Consider the following 21,358-nt stretch of genomic DNA (forward strand, 5'->3'; position numbering starts at 1 on the left):
CGACAGAACGGCAGCTTCTACAACGTCGGCGTCGCTGACACGCGCGAGCGCCGTTTCCGTGATTTACAGCCACTGGTTGTATCTCTGCGTTTTAGTGGCTGTTAAGGACGAAGGATTTATTAAACTGCCGCACACGTGAACGCTGGCGCGCATAAACATCTCTCGCGCGGGGTGCAAACGAGGCGGCAGACATTTTGCGGCGCCAAGTCAAAGCTTTTGTACGAAAGGTGGCGCGATGTGGTTCGGGTCGAACCTAAGCTAACATATCCGGCGCAACTGACGAGAAACGGTACAGTTGAGACGGACGGCTCCATCGTGTTCGGAAGGTTCCTTGGGCTTGTCGCCACATCTCAGATGAAACGCTCATATTTGTCTGGCGCGCTTTTTTTAAACGCCGGATGCCCTTCCCTCCCGACCAGGGGGAGGCCCCGCCGGGATCCCAACTCGCGACCCCCGGCTTACCGAACCAAAGGTCGAAGCGCTGAGCTGTGGGGGGCCTCCGGCTTGAACAATTGAGAATGAGGAACAAAAGGTAAAACTGACCGTTGCATAAATGAATCAAGTCCCGTCAATCACAGGAAACGCAGCCAGCGTTTATTCGCAAAAGTGACCTCTGCCCCCGTGAAGTCACAAGTCAACAATGGCTTCTCTTTTCACACTTTTGCCTTCAGCGCGTTCGCTTTCACGGCTGCCGCGACTCATCGGCGATGTCACGCTCAGCTACGCTAAGGCGACTTCCCGCTCGCAGCGATTTGTCGCAAGTGTGATGACGTCATCACCCGCCCGCACCAACGTGGCTGCGCCCCGCAAAAAGCAGGGGATCATGGGAAAATTGGGAAAACAAACACACAGACGTCATGACTTCCTGTGCGACCGCTTGCACAGATTATATGTAAATGTCATATTGCAATTATGAGGACGGGGGGGTTTAGTCTCTCTCGCTCTCCATCTAATGTATATCTGTAGACCCCCCCCCCCCACACACACACACACACACACACGCGCAGTGTGTGTGAGAAACGAGACGGACGCATCAGCCCATGATATGATATGATATGATATGATGCGATCTGATGTCCGGGTGAGGAAGAGGAAGAAGACGATGAAGAGGAGGCGGCGAAGGCCGTATCGATTTCTATATAAAGACGGAGACGGCGCTCGGGGTCACGTGACGAGCTCGGGTTAGCGCGTTGGGCTTTATTGGCGTCATTGTTAACGTGCACACGCGGTCGTCAATAAAAAACCTGCAACTGACTCGTGTGCGTGCGTAGGCCGTTTGTGTTTTGGAAGCCCTCATAAATATTGCAACATTATTGACTTGATCGGCAGCTTTTTCTTCTTCTTCTCTTTTTTTTTTTTTGAAGCCCATCACGCTCTCCGGAAAGACAACGATACAACATTCCTCTCAGAATTTCCCATTTGGGATGTCGTCACATTATGTGCCTTAAAGCGGATGCCGAAAAAAAGGGGCAAACGCCGGCTGGCCGCGTGTCTCGCGAATCGGCGGCGGAAAGACGCGCCGACGGGAGGGGAAATTGCAAAAGAGTTGAGACAACTTTCAAGAGCGAAAAAGAGCAGACGACTGAATTTGCGTCTGGAGAGAAAAGGCCCAAACCGGAGGTCGAGGCGGGCGTTTGAAAATGCTCAAGGCCTCCCATCGGCCTTTGCGGGTTTCGGGCCCAGTTAGTGGGAGGCCGAGGTGACGCCAGTTCAACGCGTCCGACGTCGTGCGCTCAAAAGCGCGGCGGCGGCGGCGGCGGCGGCTCGGTCCTGAAGGTGACGATGTCACACAGTCGCTCACACTCTCCTTTTGTCGGGTTCTGGAACGGTTCCACGTGGGCTTCCGTCTTCGGTCCCTCACCCTCGCGAGGGTCGCCTATCTCCGCAAACTCCGAGCGAAAGGCGGCCCGCCGGTGGGTCCAATTTTTGCTTCCTTCTTTGGTCCCCGACTTGTTTTTCTTGTTTAGTTTGCTTTCACTTGGCCCAAATTTGCCATCTTGTCGGTTCTTTGCTCCCTTCGTTGTGTGTCCGCTTCCGATATTGTTCCTCACACACCCGGCGAGCGGCTGTCAAGTTCTCGCCGGTGTATTTTTCTGGCAGTTTCTATTTTGTCTGTGTGTGTGTGTGTGTGTTGGGGCAACCATAAATGGACTTTTCAAGGTCAACATCTTATTCCAGCCGAAGCTTGACAAATTAATTGTTGTGGGGGTGTCGCTCTGTTTTTGGGTGTCGGCGGACACCTTGAGGAAGGAATGAGGCCGAACTCGCGTGGCAAAATGGAAGCAGACGTACTCCTTTTCTTTCCTTTCCTTTTCCTTTCTTTTTCTTTCCTTTTCTTTCCTTTCCTTTCCTTCACGCTCATCAATGTGAAGGCATTAATTACATAAGTCACAAAACAAACGCACGACGACTCTGGGTCCGCGTTCCCGTTCCGACGCCATCGCACCTCTTAAGGCAGATGATGGAGAATGACGACCGTTCTCCATTGAATGCACGCCGCAATTTCATAAGCATGATAAGAGAATATGTATATATGTATTTTTTTTTTTTTTTTATTTGCAAATCATCATCGTGGTCCCCTCGCCCGCCTTCGGTGCAGCCGTCGGTTCAGTGACGGCGTCCATATGTGCCCCGCCATTTGCTCAAAGTTTGCTGGGGTAGGCTGCAGCGATCCCGTGACCCTCGTGAGGATAAGCGGTTTGGAAAACGTGCCCCGTCGGCCTCTGTCTGCTTTCGAAACCTTCTTCGCTCTCCTCTTCCTCATCCTCATCTTCCTCCTTCGCTAGCAGGTGTTCTTTTAAGGCTTCGGGCGTGTGCGCGTAATGGCGCCCCTGAGTCCGCTTCCCGGCGCCGCCGCCATCCAAGCAAAGACGCCGCGCTGCCAAAAGCCGCTCCCCCCTTTCCCCTCCCCCTTTTGCGAGTGAAGTGGGCCTGGGGGATGCCCCCCACCCCCTCCGCCACATCCTGCCTTTTAAAGTGTCCGAAGTCGCGCCGACCTTCAGAGCGTGACGTCATCGCTCGTTAGTGTGCACGGTTAACGGTCATCACCCGTGAGTGGTCGTCACGTTAGCGCAAGCTAGCTCCGATTGACCGAACAGACGCGTTGTGCTATCGTGCAAACAGGAGAGACAGGAAATAAAAGCTTCAGGAGGAGGAAACAAGAAGAGCTGGAATATTGAGGCTACATCTTGGGGGGGGGGGGGGGTTATCTTAGCTTATTTTAGCTTAGCAGTGCGTACGTGCAGGGTCTTGCTAATCGCGCGTTCTAATCCTGCTTGTCAGACGGGCCAATCAGAGATTGCGATGCCGCGGCAGCCTTTAACCGGCTAATCTAGATGCCACTGGAGGATGCTGGGAAAAAAAAAAAAAAAAAAAACAGCCTGGATGAAGACATGCTGGCTCTGACCCCCCCCCCCCAAAAAAAAAAAAAAAAAAAAAAAACCAACCCAAGACATTCGATGTCCAGACCGGCCGGCCTGGGGCGCCGGGCCACCGAGTCGGGAGCGCAGGTGTGTGCCCGCACCCGTGTGAATACGGGCATCGATCTCTCGACCAATTCCACCCCCCCACCCCCCACCCCCCCGGATTAAGTGTTATTTAGTCGTCAGTCATTAACGGAGAGACTGCGGCTGTCAATCACGTGCAGGCCAACACTCACACCAAAGTATGCGTTCCAGTGTGTCCGAGTACACACACGCACACACGCACTTCCTGTGAGGTCATCGCAGTTCTGCTTCCTGTCACCAAACACTCACTTTGGCGCACACACACACACACACACACACGTTTGCAGATTTCAGCACATAGACACACACAGTTGTGGTTTTCATTTGTTGACATAAAAGGACGTCCGACCATGTCGTCGCACACGCACGATTTTTGAAAGGAAAGGAAAAATGGGGGGGGGGGGGGGGGGGGGCGACGATACCAAAAGGAGCGGGCGAGTCGTCCCCACTTCCACTCACTTCCTGTTGTCACGGAAACCTCAGCAAATGTTTGGGTCTTTTCGGCGAGCGCGGGACACCGGCCAAATCTTCTCGCACGCGCGTTAGTGTTTTTGTTGACGTTTGGCGAAGATTGTTTGAGTGCGTGTGCGCGAGCGCGTGTCAGTATTTTTCTCGTTGTCATTTTCCACTTTTCCAAAGTGACGTCAAATTTGACGAGCGCTACAATTCCGAAAACTGCTCAAAATGCCTCGGGTGCAAACCGCGAAGCACATCCGATTGAAAAATCACGGGTTTGAGTCCCGGCTGGCGCGGTGCCCTCGGTGTAAATGTGCACAGCGTTTTTGGCGTCCCGCCTGGCGGCTTTCGCGACGCGCGACACCTCCACGTTGGCGCCGCGCACGTGTCAGCTGACGCCGCGACAGGAAGCGCCGTTTGTCGAGCAAAGCGCTAGCTGGTCGTCGCCTTCCGTATCGGGCGCCGCCGCGCATGGCAAAATCCAGCCGACGGCGCTCGCGATGCAAATGAGGCCGGATATTAGCGAGCGCCTTCTGTTGCGATCCTGTCAGCTCGTTCGGATTTGACGCTCACGTGGACTTTTGTGCCGGCTCTTGAATCGGCAAATCCTTCGCTCCGGATCTTCAACTTTCAACTGTGCGAATCTTTCGGCAATGATAACAGTCATTTTAATTCAAATGTGTGCCTGCGTGCGTGTGTGTGTGTGTGTGTCTTTTGCAAATATTTGCTTGCACTTGGGGGAAAAAAAAAAAAAAAAAAAAATTTTTTCTCTCGAAATCCAAAAAAAAACCTCTGGCGAGAGCGCCGGCCCGTAAAGTCAAGCCTGGCTAACCCAAAAGACAAATCCAGCGAAAGGGAATCGGACCAGATCGGAGCCATTGGATGATTTTGGCTTTGCTTGTTTTTTTGTTGACGTTTGCATCGCTTTGACTTGACTTTGAGCGCGAAGCCATCTCGGAGGTGTTTTTGGAGCGCGGTCCAAGGTCGGGCCAGATGGCGGCGGCCGGCGTCAACCTTGACGCTGACCGCTGGTCCCGGCGCCGCCGACAGATGGAGGGAAGCAGAGAGCGTTAAAAAGCTCAAATGTGCTGAGAACGTCGGGCAGGAAAGGGGGTGGGGGGGGGGGGGGGGCAAAAAAAAGCGCACACGCGCGCATTTGCCCTCAGCTCCGGTGCCAACCCGAAGGTGCGGGCGAGCGTTGGCGCGCGTCCGTGTGTTGATGCAACTTCAAAGGAGAATAAATTACAGTTACTATGAAATATTTGCATCATTATTCCTCCTCTTTATCAGCAACCAATCGACTGTAAGCACGCGTGCTCGCAATGATGAAACGTTGCCGCCCGCGGCGAAGGAAGCGGATCGAAGAGCAAGGGAATGGATCGGCCCGGGTCTCCGTTCAAAGATGGCTGCGGTGCGTCTTCGCGGATCTCCAGAAAGCCGACGACATATGTCAGAATAGGACAGAAGACCTGGGGGGGGGGGGGGGCGGAACGGGGCTGGAGGTGGGACTGCATCTGAGCCCCTTCCTGTTCGCAGTGGTAATAGGCTGACAGATGAGGTTAGACTGGAATCCCCTTGGACCATCGTGGTGGTCGCAGATGGAGCAGGCGGAGGAACAATTAGAAAGATGGGTTGGACATGCACCGGAAAGGAGGAGGACTGAAGATTAGCACAGAAAATGTATGCGCGTGAATGAGAGATGGCGAGGGTGGACCGCTTCAAATACTTGGGGTCAACGACACAGAGCAACGGCGAGTGTGGGAAGGAAGTTAAAAAAACGGGTCCAAGCGGAAGGTGACGCAAGAGTCTCCGCTAGGGTGAAGACGGGCAGAGTTTAGAAGGCAGTCGGAGGGCAGGATTTCAACCTCGGTGTTGCCGAACCCAATATCGTCAAATCCAATTCCTTTATGTCACACTTTTCATACATTCAAATTGCAAGATAAAGTACTTTTCAGAGATTTCAAACAAAAAAACAAAAAACGAATTGGACCTTAAATTGACCCTTGGGGCACCCCGGACTCAATTTCATGTTTGGGTGGGAGGAACGATGGATCTGCACCAATGGAGAAACTGAACCAGGATCAGAAAGAAAAAAGCAGCGAGTTCCACCGCACCCACGCACAGGCACAGGCACAGGCACGACATCTCCCAGCATCCCGTGGGGCTTCTGCAGGTGTTCTGGGAGGAGCGGGAACATTTTTCCGCCGGCTCTCCACGCAGTAACGACAACAGCAGACGCGTCCGTGAGTCTCGGCTGCAAACTGCATTGTTGTTTTCCCCTTTTTTCCAATCCGACCGACTTTCACCTCATTGTAACCTCACGCACGCCCTCCTGTGCCTCTGGGGCTAATGAAATCCGTTCTTCTTCTGTGGTTTTTTCAACCCGCCTCCACTTCCTGCGCTGACGTGTTGAGAAAAAAAGTTTGCGTGCAAAAGAAGCGCACGTAAGGCACACTTGTATTCATCCGCGTCGACGCCCACGCACGCAAAATCGAAAGCAACGTGCACACGCAATCGATGCCGCCTTGCAATGCGCGTCGCCGGCCTGCGGAGCGGCGCCACTCAAATTTGACCTTTCTCTTGAGTGCGAGCGACTTTTGCACCGAGTGGGGGGGCGCAGACGCACCCCCCACTATTTGTGTGTGTCTGTGTTTTATTTTTTTTTGGGGGGGGGGGGCGTTTTAGCGTCTCATCAAATATTGACTTTGATGGTAGACGGCGGCGGAACAGGAGCCCGATGCCGTTTTCACATCTCGCCTGCTGAATTATTGATGACGTGCGGACGAGGCGCGCGCGGGCGTCATCGTGCTAACGTACGCGCCAAGTCGCTGATGCTATTAGTTAGCGGAACGACTTCAAGAGGCCGTTATTACGCTTGACTCCGCCTACCAACGAGGACCTGTGTGCGAATTATTGTGCGTCTGCATTTTTGTGGGTCTTTGTGTGTTCTTGTTTGTGTATGCGTGGTGTGCACATTTCCGATTGTGTAGGCCTCTTTCATTGTGTGTCTCTGTCTTTGATTGTGTGTTTGTGGCTCTTTGGTCGGGCCGCTAAGTGTAATTAATGTCTTACGCTCGCGTCTTGTTTTGTCATGGTAAAACATTTTTCCCCACATATTTTTTACGATTATTGATTTGACTCCGCCCCCACCCCCACGACTACAACTCGGTGTGTGTGTGTGTGTTGTAATCTGAAGCCTAGTTAATTGTCTCCCATAATGCACTGGGTGCGGTGGGAGTGACATCATAGCCAAATGGTCATTTCTGAAGGTGTGCGCAGGGACTGACATGCGCAAAACAAGCCAACAGCAAATAAGTGAAGAGATCAAGAAAATGAAAGGAAGCTACGGGAAGAGGTGGGCGGGTCTTGGCCGTTGGGGGGGCTGATCGGGGATTGGCCGCGACGGACGGCCGGATAGGCTGCCGCCCTCTCTGAAGGGTGCTCTTTGCCAACTCGCGTCCGAGCTGCTCGGGGCGCATTTCCAAGGGGGAGGACGCCGTCCAATCGAGTCGTCGCTCTGGTCCAATCAGCGATGAGCCTTTCCTCCCGCTTGCCGTCGCCTCATTTGATTTTGCACTTCACCACCACCGTAGCCGTGGGGATTTGTTTCAAAGAACGTCCATCCATCTATTTTTCTTCGTCGCTTATCCTCACGATAACCCCAGCCGTCAACGGTCAGGAGGCGGGGCGGGGGTACACCCCACGAACTGGTCGCCAGCCAATCGCAGGGCACATGGAGACAAACGACAGGCGCGCTCACAGTCGCAATTTAGAGTCTCCGATGTTTTTGGGATGTGGGAGGAAAGCGGAGTGCCCACCCGGAGAAAAGCCGCGCGGGCACAGGGCGGAGTGCCCAGCCGGAGAAAAGCCGCGCGGGCACAGGGCGGAGTGCCCAGCCGGAGAAAAGCCGCGCGGGCACAGGGCGGAGTGCCCAGCCGGAGAAAAGCCGCGCGGGCACAGGGCGGAGTGCCCAGCCGGAGAAAAGCCGCGCGGGCACAGGGCGGAGTGCCCAGCCGGAGAAAAGCCGCGCGGGCACAGGGCGGAGTGCCCACCCGGAGAAAAGCCTCGCGGGCACAGGGCGGAGTGCCCACCCGGAGAAAAGCCGCGCGGGCACAGGGCGGAGTGCCCAGCCGGAGAAAAGCCGCGCGGGCACAGGGCGGAGTGCCCACCCGGAGAAAAGCCGCGCGGGCACAGGGCGGAGTGCCCAGCCGGAGAAAAGCCGCGCGGGCACAGGGAGAACACGCAAACTCCACACACGAGGAGCCAGGATTTGAAGCCCGGTTCTCAGAACTGCGAAACGTTGGCTTTGACTTTTTTGCCAATCTTCTAAGCAACTGTCACGAAATAAAGGCACGGCAAATGTGAATATCGATGGAGAGAGCGGAAGGAAGCCATTGACGGGCCGCTGACGTTTTGTCCGTTTGGTTCCGCAGGTTCTTCCTGAAGTTCTTCCTGAAGTGCAATCAGAACTGTTTGAAGAACGCGGGCAACCCCCGAGACATGCGGCGCTTCCAGGTGCGTCCCTCGGCCGCCGCTACGCGCTAAAGGCCGCGGCCGCCGGCCCACGATTCTGCCGCGCGTGTGCGCAGGTTGTGGTGTCGACCACCGTCAACGTGGACGGTCACGTGCTGGCCGTGTCCGACAACATGTTCGTCCACAACAACTCCAAACACGGGCGCCGCGCGCGCCGCCTGGACCCGTCCGAAGGTAAGAGCGCGTCCTCCGTCTTGTTTTTCAGCGTTCGACGACGCCTCGGCGGGAATTCGGCGCTTTCCGGCCTGCTGCAAAACACGCCACGCCTTCTCATTATCGCGACAATCTCTTAACGGAACCAACGTTGCACGATGGGAAACGCCCGCTGGCATCGTCGTTAAAACTCTCGCGGAAGCGTGACCGCTGGGCGTTTTACGCGCTTGCGTCCATAAAAGCGCAGGAAGAACTCGCCACCACTGAAGATGACGACGAAGGAGTGGTTTCGATCGGGCCGCGAAGTCCGGTCGCACTCGCGGATTGGCGACCAGCTCGGAGGAGGCCCAAGCCTAAAAATCCGAAAAGTTTCTCAACGTCAAATGTTTGATGTATTCAAACTACTCTGCCCAAATGTTACTTGAGTAATTGTAACAGAGTAAATGCAGCAATTATGTGTTCAATGACGGAAACTCCGTCAGATTTGCTCCGGGAAGAGGTGGGCGGCTCCAAAGCGGCGGCTCCGGATCCAAAGTCGCTTGTGCCAATCTGCAAACTGCTTCTGAAGATGCGGAAAATAATTCATCCGGCTCGAAAATCAAATCCGGGTGCCGAAGCAAAACTTTGTTTTCCTTCGTCCGCCTCCGTCGCCGCCCGTCTGGGACACGGCCTCCGCTAAAACAAGCCCACATTGGCGCCCACCGACAACTCCCACCCGTCTGGGACACGCCAAAGACGTCCTCGCTGAGTCAGTCATCAAAGAGGCGTCCTCTGGCTCGCCTCTTTCAAGTTCGCTCGAATGAAGCTGCCGGGCGCGGCGGCCGGGGAGCGTCGCAGACGCCACGTTGGATGAAAGGAGCGCTACCTCCTCAGATCCCCAAACGGCTTTGGCTTCCAAAACAAACGCTCCTTGACACCAATCTGTCGCTGCCGCGTCAGCTTGTGATTCTTCTTGAGACCACCTTGACACCGACGGGGGCGGGGGGGGCCTTGTGGTCCAAAGCCTCTTCTTCTTCTTCTTCTTCTCTTCTTCTTCTTCTTCTTCTGGTGCGCCATCTTTCCATCTGCTTTTGAAAGAAGGCGTCAACATCTGCCGCCGCTTCTTTTCCTCCAGACGGGCTCCCGGCTCGCTTCAAACTGTTCACCGACGACGGTCGTGCGAAGTCTTCCTGCTTTCATCCGAGGGGTCAAAGGTCATTGGCGTTCAACGTGGGTTTTCGCTCCGGTGGCCTCCGCAAACTTCTCGCGATTGTAGGAGGAAACTTCGCCGTGAAGAGCTGAGCCTTTCGGGGCTGCCCCCGTTTTACGATCGAGCTGCTTAGCAACGGGATGTTTTGTTTTGGGGAAGGGGGGGGGGGGTTAGGCATTCCTCAACTTTCCCAGTCTCTCGTTGCCGATTATCGGAGGCACTCCGTTCAAAATGAGAACATATTTGTCATACAAACGAACCAACAACCCTTCATCAATTTGAAGATGACGTATCTGTCGCGTACTCACTTGAATGTAGTGCAAAATCCCCAGAGTGCGTTTTTCTTTGCGTTTGCACGACTTTCCCGCGCAGCAATGTGGACGCGCCCTCCGGAAATATGAACGGCGGAACTCCGAGTTGAGAAAACTTCAGCAAGAATCGAGCGTCCAGCTGCCGCCTCGCGTTCGCACGTGTTCCGCCTTGACGTGTGCGTTTGTGTTTGTGTTTGCGTTTGTGGTGAAGCAGCCACGCCGTGCATCAAAGCCATCAGCCCCAGCGAAGGTTGGACCACCGGGGGGGCCACCGTCATCCTTATCGGAGACAACTTCTTCGACGGCCTCCAGGTGGTCTTCGGGACCATGCTGGTGTGGAGCGAGGTGAGGCGCGGCCCGGAGGACCTCCGTCCGGCGCCGTCCCCTTCGCGCGTTCAGCTAGCGTCGTCGTCGTCTTCCGCTAGCCCGCGCTCGGGCTCACCCTTCCTTCGTCGTGAAGAATCTTCTGGTCTCGCGCCTTCTTTTTCACTCCCTCTGCTGTCTCTGTTGTGAGCATGTTTTCCGAGCCGCTTATCCCCACCACGGGTCAGGGGAGCGCCGGCTGACTTTGGGCGAAAGGCAGGCCGCACCCCGAACCGGTCGCTCTCCTATTTTTGTGACGTCGTCTTCCGTGTGCGTTGCGATGTGCTCTTGAGCATGTTCCTCACCCCACACCCATCGTTGCACCGTTGGCGTGTTTGAGCATGTTGAAAGCGTCTTCTTTGTTCTTCTAGTCTGCTCGATTTGCGTTTTGTCGCAACGTCCTCCGAGTGTGTTTCTAGCGTGTTCTCGTGCTCCGCAGCTCATCACGCCACACGCCATCCGCGTCCAGACGCCTCCTCGCCACATTCCCGGCGTGGTGGAGGTCACGCTGTCCTACAAATCCAAACAGTTCTGCAAAGGGGCGCCCGGACGCTTCGTCTACACAGGTGAAAACGCACGCACACGCCGGGCAGACGGGTCAGCTCGTTCGTCGACGCGGTAAAAGAAACGTGACCAACGGGGCGGCTCGCGGTTCTGAGGACCGGGGTTCAAATCCCACCCCTTCCCCGTGTGGAGTTTGCATGTTGTCGGCGTTTTTTCCCTCCGGGCGGGCACTCCGCTTTCCTGGCACGGCACGGCCCGAAAACAACACGCAACGTTCGTTGGAGACTCGAAAGTGCGACTGTCCTCCGTCCGCGACTGGCCGGCGACCGGGGCCGAGGACGGCCGGGATAGGCCCCTGAAGATGAGCGGCTCAGAAAAAGGCGCGACTGTGATACGCATGCTAGCCAAAATGTTTTGACTGTAGGGACCGTATTTAAAGGTCGCAATGGGGATTCCCGGAGTGTCGCTAAACGTGGCCGATCGCGTCCGCGTGACGGATCGAAGCTTTGACTTTTGCCGACGATTGTGCGTCCTTGAAGGCGGCGCAAAGGTCACATGTCTGCCGTTTAGCGCGATAAGTAAATGTCAGCGCGCGGCCACGCCCCTCCCCTTCGCCTCCTCGCCTTTGTCGCGTGCGATCGGCCGAGCAGATTGCGAAAAAGCCCAACGTCCCTTTTGGAGCTCACCGCGCCGGCGGAGGTCGCGAGCCGTTGTGCTAGCGCGTGTGCGACGTATCCTTTCTAACGCGTTCTGGTAGAACGGCGTGCGCGTGCGCCGGTGTCCTTCCTTCCAGCGTGTCATTTTCCTTTGTGTCTTTGGTCTTATTTCCAGCATGTTGTCTGTCGCGCTTTTGCGCGCAGCACGTTCACCTTTTTTCGAGGCGCCCCGCTGATTGTCAATCAAGCAGACGCTCGCGACCCGAGTTTGACCCCCATATGGTATCCCGAACCCGGCACGGGCGATGAAAGGAAGTCTCCGCGGTTTTCCCTGGGTGACTTCCTTTGAAGTCAGCTTTTCGTCGACAGCCTGCCGAGACTTCCTGCGTCCGATCGCAACGACGCGCAGTCGAGGAGCTAATGCGACCTTATTAGCGCGCCTTCCGCAAGGGCCTCTCGGGCCGCCTCGAGCTCGGCTTCGCCGTCGCAAGTGACGCGTCCACTTTTGCGCGCGGCCGACGTCATCCTCGCGGCGGCCTTTGAGCCGATCGGCTTTTTTTTTTTTTTTTTTTCGGGACGACTCGAAAGACAAATCGTCGGGAAGCGGAGGCCGCCCCAAGCCGGAGCGGCGGGTTTGCGTCTGCCACCCGCGTAGCCGCGATGAAGCGACGCCGCTCGACTGGCGAGAAACACTTGAGGAGGAAGAGCGACATCGTCGTCAATCACGCGGCCCGAGAGACGGGAAATTGGCGCGGCCGCGTCGGGGGAGCGGACAAGAGCGGCGATAGGCGAGATACGCCGGCGGACGTGACCGCGCCTTCCGCGCCGACATCAACGCGCCGTCGGGCTCACTCAGCGAGACGGGGCGAAATGTTTGGGGTTTCGCGGGCGGGACGGCGGATGCCGCGCATCGAGTCACGCTCGGGAACTCAACCAAGTGGACGAGAGGCGAGGCGCCGTCTGTGTCGGCGGAGACGCCGCCGGCGCCGCAATTACTCGCCTTGTTTCCCTTCGGATGAACGGACGTCAAAGAAACAAGGGAAGAGGAAGTCGCCGGCCGCGCGGCATCCGTGGCCGTGATTCTGGTTCGGATTCAAATATTTCGATTCGCTCAAGATTGATTCGATTTTTCATTTGGATTTCAACTGATTCTGATTGATGTTGAATTCAGTCAGGTTCCGATTTCTATTTTCCTTGAGATTGATGTGTAGATATGATCAAATTAGGATCGAGATTCCATTTGATCTTGAAATTGATTTTTCCATGAAGATTGTGCTTTTCAGTCCGATTGCGCCAGGATGAAATTGATGTTTCGATTCCGTGAAATTCAGTTTTGGATTGGAATTGAGATTGACCTTTAGATCCAATTTTCCTGATAGAGTGAAATGAGATTGCTGTTTGGATTCATCGGATAAAGATTCAAGTGTATCATTTGGTTCCGATTCAGGCGAGTACGCATTTGGATTTGGATTTGGCTCTCCATCGCGGCCGTCTCGCCTGCGTCTTCTTTGATTTGCCGGCGTTCCTCTGGCGATTCGCGATCCGGCGTAGCGGGGAGGAAATGCGTTTTGGGGACGGCGCTGATTGTTTTCCGCCCGGCGACCGCAAAAAGTCCCCGCGGGATTCCGCCGCGGCGATGGCGATGGCGGCGTTCTCCCCGGACGCTTTGTCACCCTTCACGCAGTCACATCTTCACCTTTTTTCCCCATCTTTCCATTTTGCCGTCCGCGCCTCTTGTCTCCGCCTCCGGCCGTCTCGGACAAATTAGATTTAGCGTCGTTCCCGGGGAAGCCAAACAAATCTTGTTCTGATGCTAATAGCGCGGCCGCGCCGCCCGCTCCGTATTCATGAAGGCCGCACTTATGCAAATGAGCGGGGGGAGGCGGCCTGTCAATCATCGTTAGCCGCTACAAGCGCTAACGCCGACAAAGACCCTCTGACAAATTGTCCCCAAAGTCAAATTTGACAGCGTTTTATGATTAATGGACCGGGCGGCCGCCGACTCCTTTTTCCCGCCTTTGCGCCGGCAGGAAGTAGATTCCAGTTAGGAAGGAGCGCTTTGGCTTAATGGGATGACTTCATCATCGCCACGGCAACCGGAGCCGGCCCTAAAACCCGTCTTTCTGTGTGCGTGCGCCGCAGCTTTGAACGAGCCCACCATCGACTACGGCTTCCAGAGGTTACAGAAGGTCATCCCCCGCCACCCCGGGGACCCCGAGAGGTTACCTAAGGTCAGTGCTTTCTTCTTCTCCTCCTCCTCCTTCAAATTCGTCCCGTGTCGGTTCCAAATCAAGATGTCCCCGAGATCCAAATTCCGTTCGATTGAGCTTTCGTTTCGGATTCACGTTGAAATTGACTTTCCACTTCATAATTCACAATTCCATCCGGATTCGTGTTCAGGTTCGCATCGGGATTCCGAGTCGGATTGAGATTGGGCTCACGTTGAGATTCGGGTTGAGGTGAAAAATTGACTTGAAAATGAACATTTCAAGTTTCCGAATCAGCTTGATTTGGGGATGGATTGAAAGAAACACCGCGATGGAGAATGAACGTCTCGAGGTTGGGATTTCTTTGTTCCTTCCGACAGGAAGTGGTCCGTGTTTTTCCTTTCAAGGTGTAAAAATGCCAGCACGCGTCCAAACTGTCCCGTTTCAAACAAGATGGCGGCCGCCTGCGACGCGGACTCAGTTAACTCACGCCCGACGCGGCTGCCAAATTGAAGCCATCCGTCAAACGGCGCCGCGCCGCGAAAAGCCGTTTGTTTGTAAATGGATGCTAATCGCCGCCGCCGCCGCCCTTCGCGCTTTCCCCGCCATGAATATTTATGCGACGGCGGGTTCACGCCGCCTGTCGCTTCCTGTTGGCGTGCGGCGACAACCCGTAAAAGCGCGGAAGCGGCTCGCGTGACTTCGGAACGGCAACGGTCGTCCGCTCATTGATGAATGTCGAGTCACGCGGCGGCGGCGGCGGCGGGTGACGTCACGATCGCTGATGACTAACCCAGAGTAGGATTATTTCAAAACGTTGAAAAATGGCATCAACGTGAAGGAAATCTGCAAAAATGGCCGCCATCATTTTTCAAAGTCACAACAGATTTGAAAAGACAATTGAAAAATGGTTGTCAAATAATTTGATTATTAGTTGTGACTGAATGGAATGATTGTCAGCGACATCCAAAATCAAGATGGAGAAACTTTATCGATGAGCGTTTAAGTGACAATTTTGACGTTTTTCGTGTTAAATTATATCGGATATCATGAAAGCGCGCGATTGTCATCTCATATTCACCGCCCGAGACAACGTGTCCGTCCATCCGTCCGTTGTTGTGACCTGTTGCCACGACGAAGATGGCGCCTGAAAGTCTTTGGGTGACAGGAAGTCAAGACGGGCGACGTCCTTAAAAGGAAGCTGTGACGGTGGCCGCCGGAGCCGCCATTCCCCCCCCCCCCCCCCCCCCCAGACTGCTCCTTTCGGCGCTGGTGATTTATCTTAGTTACGAGCTGTCTGACGGCTCGTCCTTTGGGTCGTGATCCTCCGCCCCACCAGGAAAAGTGGGAAAATGGTGGGGGGCGTCTTTACGTCTGCGTTGGGAACCCCCCCACCGACCTGCTACTACCTACTAGAAGTGGTGTCAAACAAAGGGCCCGTGGGCTCTAACCGGGGAGGAATTGCGGCGGCGGCAATCACAATCATTTTCATAACGAGCGCCAAAAATTCGGAATAAGTCTTCATGAGTTGATGCAAGTGGACCCGCAGACTCGCATTTTTTGGTCCTTAGAAACGTGCCCCCGGGCCACGAGTTGGACATGAGAAAGTGCTCTCAACGCGTCCCACAATGCATCTGCAAAAGAAAAAAGAAATGCCGTGCACCGTCACCGGCGGGTAACTCGCAACCTTTTTTTTGTCGGTCTCCAAACGAGAGCGGCCGCAGCAAATTCCCGGTGCGTTTTTGACATCCATCCATCATCCCAGCCGCTTATCCCCACAATCCGGCCTATCCCGGGTCTTTTCGACCGGGAGGCGGGTTACGCAGAAAACACAACGACCGGTCGGTCGCACTTACGGGCGATTTTGAGTCTCCGCGGAATGGTCGACGGGGGAGGAAAGCGGACGGGCGGGGGCCGGGATTTGAACCGCCGTCCTCAGACGCTCAGGAAGGAAGGAAGGAAAGTGCAGTGGCCACGGGAAGACCAGCAGAGGCCTCCCTCCGCCTTCCGACTCGGTTCCCTCGGGTGCCCCCCCCAAACTAACAACGAACCTGTCGTCTTTCGTCTCCCCATTTTCTTCTTCTTCCCTCCTTCTCTTTGTCTGCCCCCCCCCCTCCGCCTGCCCGTCTTCGGTCTCTTTTCCACGCCCCACCCTTATGTCCAGGAGGTTCTGCTGAAGCGGGCCGCCGACCTGGTGGAGGCGCTGTACGGGATGCCCCACAACAACCAGGTGAGTTCCTCTCGGCGGTTAATCCGAGCCCGCGGCGTTCACTTTTTTACTGACACCCCCGCCCCCCCCCGCCCCCCAGGACGCCATCCTGAAACGGGCGGCCGACCTGACGGAGGCGCTGTACGCCGGCGTCCCTCGCGCGCACAACCAACTGCCGGCGGCGGCGCACTCGGGAATGATGGGCGTCAACTCCTTCGCCAACCTCTCGGAGGCGACGCAGGCCGACCAGGGTGAGGGTTACGTCGGCCCCGCCTCTGGCCGGCGGGTGTGATCCGGCGGCCGTTTTCTTTCCAGGTTACTCGCGCAGCTCCAGCAGCGTTTCCCCCCGCGGGTACGTGCCGAGTTCCACGCCCCAGCAGTCCAACTACAACGGCATCAACAGCGTCACGCCGTCCATCAACGGCTACGCCGCCGCCGCCGCCATGAGCAACCTGGCCGTGCCCGGCTCGCCCGGCTTTATCAACGGCGCCAACTCCGCGTACGCCGGTGAGCCCCCCCCCCCCCCCCCCCCCGCTCGGAACTCTCCCGACGTTTTGAGTTACGCGGCCTTGTGATTGATAAGCGATTGGTCGCCGTTTGTCGAAGGAGAAAAGGGAGGTTTCCATCTTAGCCTAGCTTAGCATATCTCGGCGTCAAGCTCTCCAGCGTCTCGGGCGACCTCCGTCCCTCCCCCACGCGGTTGTTTCTTCCAGTTATGGATCAACGTTGTCCAACGGCGTCCTCACCCACCAATCGGGCGTGCGTTCATTTTGTCCTGTGACTTTCTGCAGTCAAACTGAAGAGCGCCTTCGCCCCCGTGGTGCGGCCACAGACCTCCTCCCCGCCCCCCAATGGCGGCAGCCTCCAGGGTGAGCATAGCCCCCTCACGGCCCCCCTCCCACCACGTTGTTGCCTGTCTCGACGTCAAAGTTGATCCATAACTTGTGGGGGCGGGGGGGGGGGGGGGGGTTTGCCCCCGAAATTTGGGAGACATAAAAATCGTCTCAGCGAGGACTTTTCAAAGCCGCCATTTTGCTCTTTGAACCTTCTCAACCAAAATCAAACCGTCAAACAGGAAGTTTGTCATTTTGCTCATTTCATTTGCGTAGCGCGGGAGAGCGGCAGAGTCCTTCCGGGTTTGAACTTTCTGCATTTTTCCTCCTCGCAGCGATGGCCGGCCTCATCGTCCCGCCCATGTGAGACGTCGCCGCGCTCGACGGATGCGCTGAGCCTTCGGAGCTTCCCGCCTCTACTTTGAAGGTCACGTGACTGCCGCGTGCCCCCGGGCGTTTGACTTCCCGTTTGTTGCGGGGGGAGCTTCCGGGAACATCCCGATGACGTCGTCACGGTCGGCCAATCAGCTTGAAGCGTTCGGGCGCTCCCATATGCTAGCATGACGCTTCTTTGTTTTTCATCTTCTGGGCAAATTTATGTTAATGAGCTCCAAAAAGGATCACGAAGGGAACAATTTTGGATTGTTTTTGGGAAGGGGACCAAGTCCAGGGGTTCCGTCATCAGAGCGGAGTCTTCCCGAAGGGGGCGGGACCGACACGTCTTCTTCTTTTTCCTTCCGCTGCAACTTCCTCTTTTTTGTTTTTTTTTGTCAGCGTGATTCTTGTTTTTCGCTATTTATAAGCTTCATTAGATGTTGGCAACGTTTCTCGACTTAGACGTTATTGTAAAAAATGTTTTGTTAACGAAAAGCACGACATCTTTCTGAACGTTGGCTACTTTTTGTAAAAAAAAGAAAAAAATGGATCAATAAACGTGTCTGACACGCGTACACAAACGCAGCAGCAGCTAAGCTAAAAGCTAAAAACGGAAAGTTGTTGATTTGTCCCCCTTTTTCTTTTTTTTTTTTCTTTTTTCGTCCGAAAAAAGACCTGACGCATTTGTTTCAAATTGGCGCAATTGCAAAGTTTGATGACGAGCTAACGTGCGAAGTGCAGCGCGTGGCGCCTTTGGAACGGTTCCACCTTTCTCCATGTGAAATGAGGAGTTTTTGAAAGGATAAATACTGTGTACAGCGCTTTAGTAGAAGTGGTTCCGGAAAGTCAACTTTGCTTTTCAGTTTTCTTTGTAAGTATTCTTTCGGCTTGTCCCTTTCGGGGTCGCCGCAGCGTGTCATCTCAGATGAACGCGCATACATGTTTGGCACAATTTTTTTTTTTTTTTTTTTTTATACGCCGGATGCCCTTCCTGACGCAACCCTTCTCAGGAGGTGGAGGCCCCCAGTGGGATACGAACCCGCAACCCCTGGTTTACCAAGCCGGTGCTCTAACCACTGAGCTACGGGGCCTCGCTTTTCAGTTTTCTTTGCGGGGCGAAAATGGCAAAAAGCACAAAAAGTTGTTTTGTACTCCTACGCACGACACATTTGTACTGACGTGAACGGGCCATTCACGGATCAGCGGCACTCAAGAAGTTTCGGCGTGGGCGGCCCCGCCCTCTTACCGACGGTGCGACATTCTTGGGGGGGGGTCACCGTCGGCCTCCGCGTGACAAAAAGCTCCAGCTGCAAATGAGGAAGTGCTTGATTTGGGTCCCACTTTGCCATCCGTACTTGTCCAAATGTTTCCCCAAAAGAATCTCGACTCAATGATACGACGACGAGCCGCCTACTTTGGAGTACGCTCGACATCTGCTGACGTTTTTCTTCTGTTGTTTCCTGCGACTTGTGCTTTTTGTACAGAAAAACTTCCTTCAATAAAGTTTGAGGTGGCCTGACTGACTCCGCCCCTTTTGTCTTTTCGCTCCGTGCGGTGCGTTGACGCCGTCTCCCCGGATCGCTTCAGTTCCGAAAATGAAAACCAGGCGTGCGCTCCCGAGACCCGCTGCCGGGGGGGGGGGCACTCCTGACGACCTCGGCAGAAGTCGGCGGTTCGCTTACGGCGCCGCGCCCGAGGACGTAACGGTTCGGGTGCCGACGGATTTACGAGCCGAGCAAAAGAGGAGGCCGGGCGAGGAAAGGAAACGGGTTCACGGCGGAACCCGCCTCCGACATGAGCTGCGCCGGCTGGCCCGCTACTTTTGGACAACCACCTGATCCACTTTTGATCCATTTCTCGTCCGGTTCTCATCCGCTTTTTGATCCAGTTGCGACAGGCCTCGTGCCCGCTTCTACATCTGACGCGGGCGTGGATTCCGGATTCGCTAGAATATTTGACGGATTGTGGCCTTTTTTTCCGTGAGCTCGAACCCATCCCGGCTGAGAGACGGGGTGCGCCCTGGACCGGTCGCCAGTTGGTGTCATGATAGACAAAGTACGGACGTACCCATACGGTGATACCCGTGGAGATTTTTTCCTGTAGCCAACATGCCAACCGTGACGAGTTCGAAGAATGCAAACTGCAGAAAGGTTCCGTTGATTTTATTTGGCTTTGCGTTGTCTTTACTTACTGGGCCACTGACGTCTTCCGCGACTCGACGCCGTAGAAAACAAGAAGAAGAAGAAGAAGACAAAAGTGCTGCTTATTCTCCACAGAGACTCGCGTGTCACTTGCATCCCGAGCTCGGCAAAGCGGGCAAAAATCCGGGACGGGACGGGAATCACGACGTCACGACGGGCTGCCGCACTTCCTCTCCCGAGTCCCGCGTCGGCAACACGTCCACTTGGGACGCGGACGTCCGTCGTCGTTTGTACAAATAAACCAGTTTCTTTCGGCTTGTCCCGAAACGCTCAAATCTTTTTACGCCGGATGCCCTTCCTGACGCGACCCCTCTCGGGGGGGGGCCCCGGTGGGATACGAACCTTGACTAACCCAATGCTCTAACCACTGAGCTACGCAAATGAAATTCGCCTCCCAATTTGTGACGGCCTCCGTTTCAAGTGCAAAAAAAAGAAAAGTTGGCCTCACGCCTGTGAGGTCCAGGGTTCAAATCCCGGCCGAAACAAAGTCGCCTGTCTCCGCGTGCCCTGCCGTCGCCTCCCGCCCAAAGATAGCCGGGATCGGCTCCGTGACGGAGGGAGGGAGGACCCCCCCCCGCCCGACTCACACGCCTCGAATTGTCTTTTGTGCGACGTGCGTCAAGTTCCCGTAGCAATTTCCGTGGTTTTTCCGGCCCTGCCGAGCGCGTGGCGATGGAAATCCACTTTTTGCTGGCGTCGTTCCCTCGAACCGTCGCCGCGTAACAAGCGCTCCCCGCCTCTTCGGACAAAAAAACGGCCGCCGGGAGTCGTCAAGAGGAACGGAGCGCGGCCGCTCTTATTAAAACAACGAAGCCAGCCGCTAATTACGGCGGAGTTCCCGCGCACGAGCGGGCCGTAATGAGGCCGCCGACGCCATAAATAAGACATTAGACGGCCCCGGAGGGGCGGACGGCAACCTTCCGCTGTCGGCAACGCGCATTGACGGCGTCCTCCGGGCGCCCGTGACGTTCCGACGGCGCAACGCACGCTCACGCTCTTCTTGTCATGTCTGTTCCACTTCCTGTTCTCCGCGTAACTTCCTGTTTCTTTGGCCTCTTCCAACCAACTTTACGTCGCTTTCAGTTTTCTTTCCCGTTTTATTGCGACACGACGTCCGTCGCGTCTTTTCTTCGTAGTCGTTTGGCCAAATGCGGAGCGCCGTGACGTCACTTCCCGTCCGCGTCCCCCTCGGACACGCGGGTCGGGTTTATATGGCCCGCCTCCGAGGAAGCGTGTAAAGAAAGAAAGAAAAAGGACGGCGACACTTTTATTGTTCTTTTTTACACGTTTGACCGCTGCCGTTAACGGCGGACGGAGAGAACGAGCGACGCCGTCGCAGGAAGCGGCCCAATTGTCGCCGTCACTCGCGCACGCGCTAATTAGCGGCCGCCGTAAAATAAGTCAAAGTGGTCAAGCTAATGAGTCCACCAGAGGCCCCTTCGCGCCACACATTAAAACAATAAAACACATTTGTACTCACATTATTATTCTCCTCTTTTTCTTTTTGGAACTTCTTCTCCTGCCGCAGCTCCGGACCAGAAAAAAAAAAAAGGTTCATTGCCGGCTGCTCATTAAGAGGCGGCGGATGATTCTACGGGGTGCTGTAAACGCATCGTTGTCATCAAAGCTCACTTCCTGTCCAAATGCTTTTAAAATGGCGCTGCCTCCGTGTCGGATTTGTTCCCTGACTCACTCATAAAAAAAATGTTTTGCCTTTTTTTAGGGGAAATTAGCACCGTGCACTAGGACCCTTTCTAAAAAAAAAAAAAAAAAATCATAATGATACATGGAGAAAAGTGACCTCATCATTCAGTAGAGGTGAACGCATGCTGCAATCGAGATGCAGTGCCCGCCGTGGCCAC

The 21,358-nt window shown here is 55.2% G+C and overlaps 1 protein-coding gene across 3 annotated transcripts in view; it reads left to right on the forward strand.

Annotated features, from left to right (window-relative positions):
* LOC133508297 (transcription factor COE3-like) overlaps nt 1-18,992 on the forward strand; it is a 27,875-nt gene extending 8,883 nt beyond the window's left edge. The window contains exons 7-16 of one of the 3 annotated variants that reach the window (XM_061834120.1): nt 8,396-8,477; nt 8,552-8,669; nt 10,363-10,493; nt 10,951-11,077; nt 13,814-13,902; nt 16,043-16,108; nt 16,188-16,338; nt 16,403-16,594; nt 16,879-16,956; nt 17,256-18,992. In XM_061834120.1, the coding sequence (XP_061690104.1) occupies nt 8,396-8,477; nt 8,552-8,669; nt 10,363-10,493; nt 10,951-11,077; nt 13,814-13,902; nt 16,043-16,108; nt 16,188-16,338; nt 16,403-16,594; nt 16,879-16,956; nt 17,256-17,287 (1,066 nt within the window). In that variant the 3' untranslated portion in view covers nt 17,288-18,992. Of the gene's footprint in view, nt 1-8,395; nt 8,478-8,551; nt 8,670-10,359; nt 10,494-10,950; nt 11,078-13,813; nt 13,903-16,042; nt 16,109-16,187; nt 16,339-16,402; nt 16,595-16,878; nt 16,957-17,255 lie in introns of all 3 variants that reach the window. The other 2 variants (XM_061834122.1, XM_061834121.1) reach the window with 2 other exon arrangements.
* Nucleotides 18,993-21,358: the final 2,366 nt, after the last annotated feature.

Source organism: Syngnathoides biaculeatus, chromosome 11, assembly GCF_019802595.1.
Source record: "Syngnathoides biaculeatus isolate LvHL_M chromosome 11, ASM1980259v1, whole genome shotgun sequence".
Lineage (NCBI taxonomy): Eukaryota > Metazoa > Chordata > Actinopteri > Syngnathiformes > Syngnathidae > Syngnathoides > Syngnathoides biaculeatus.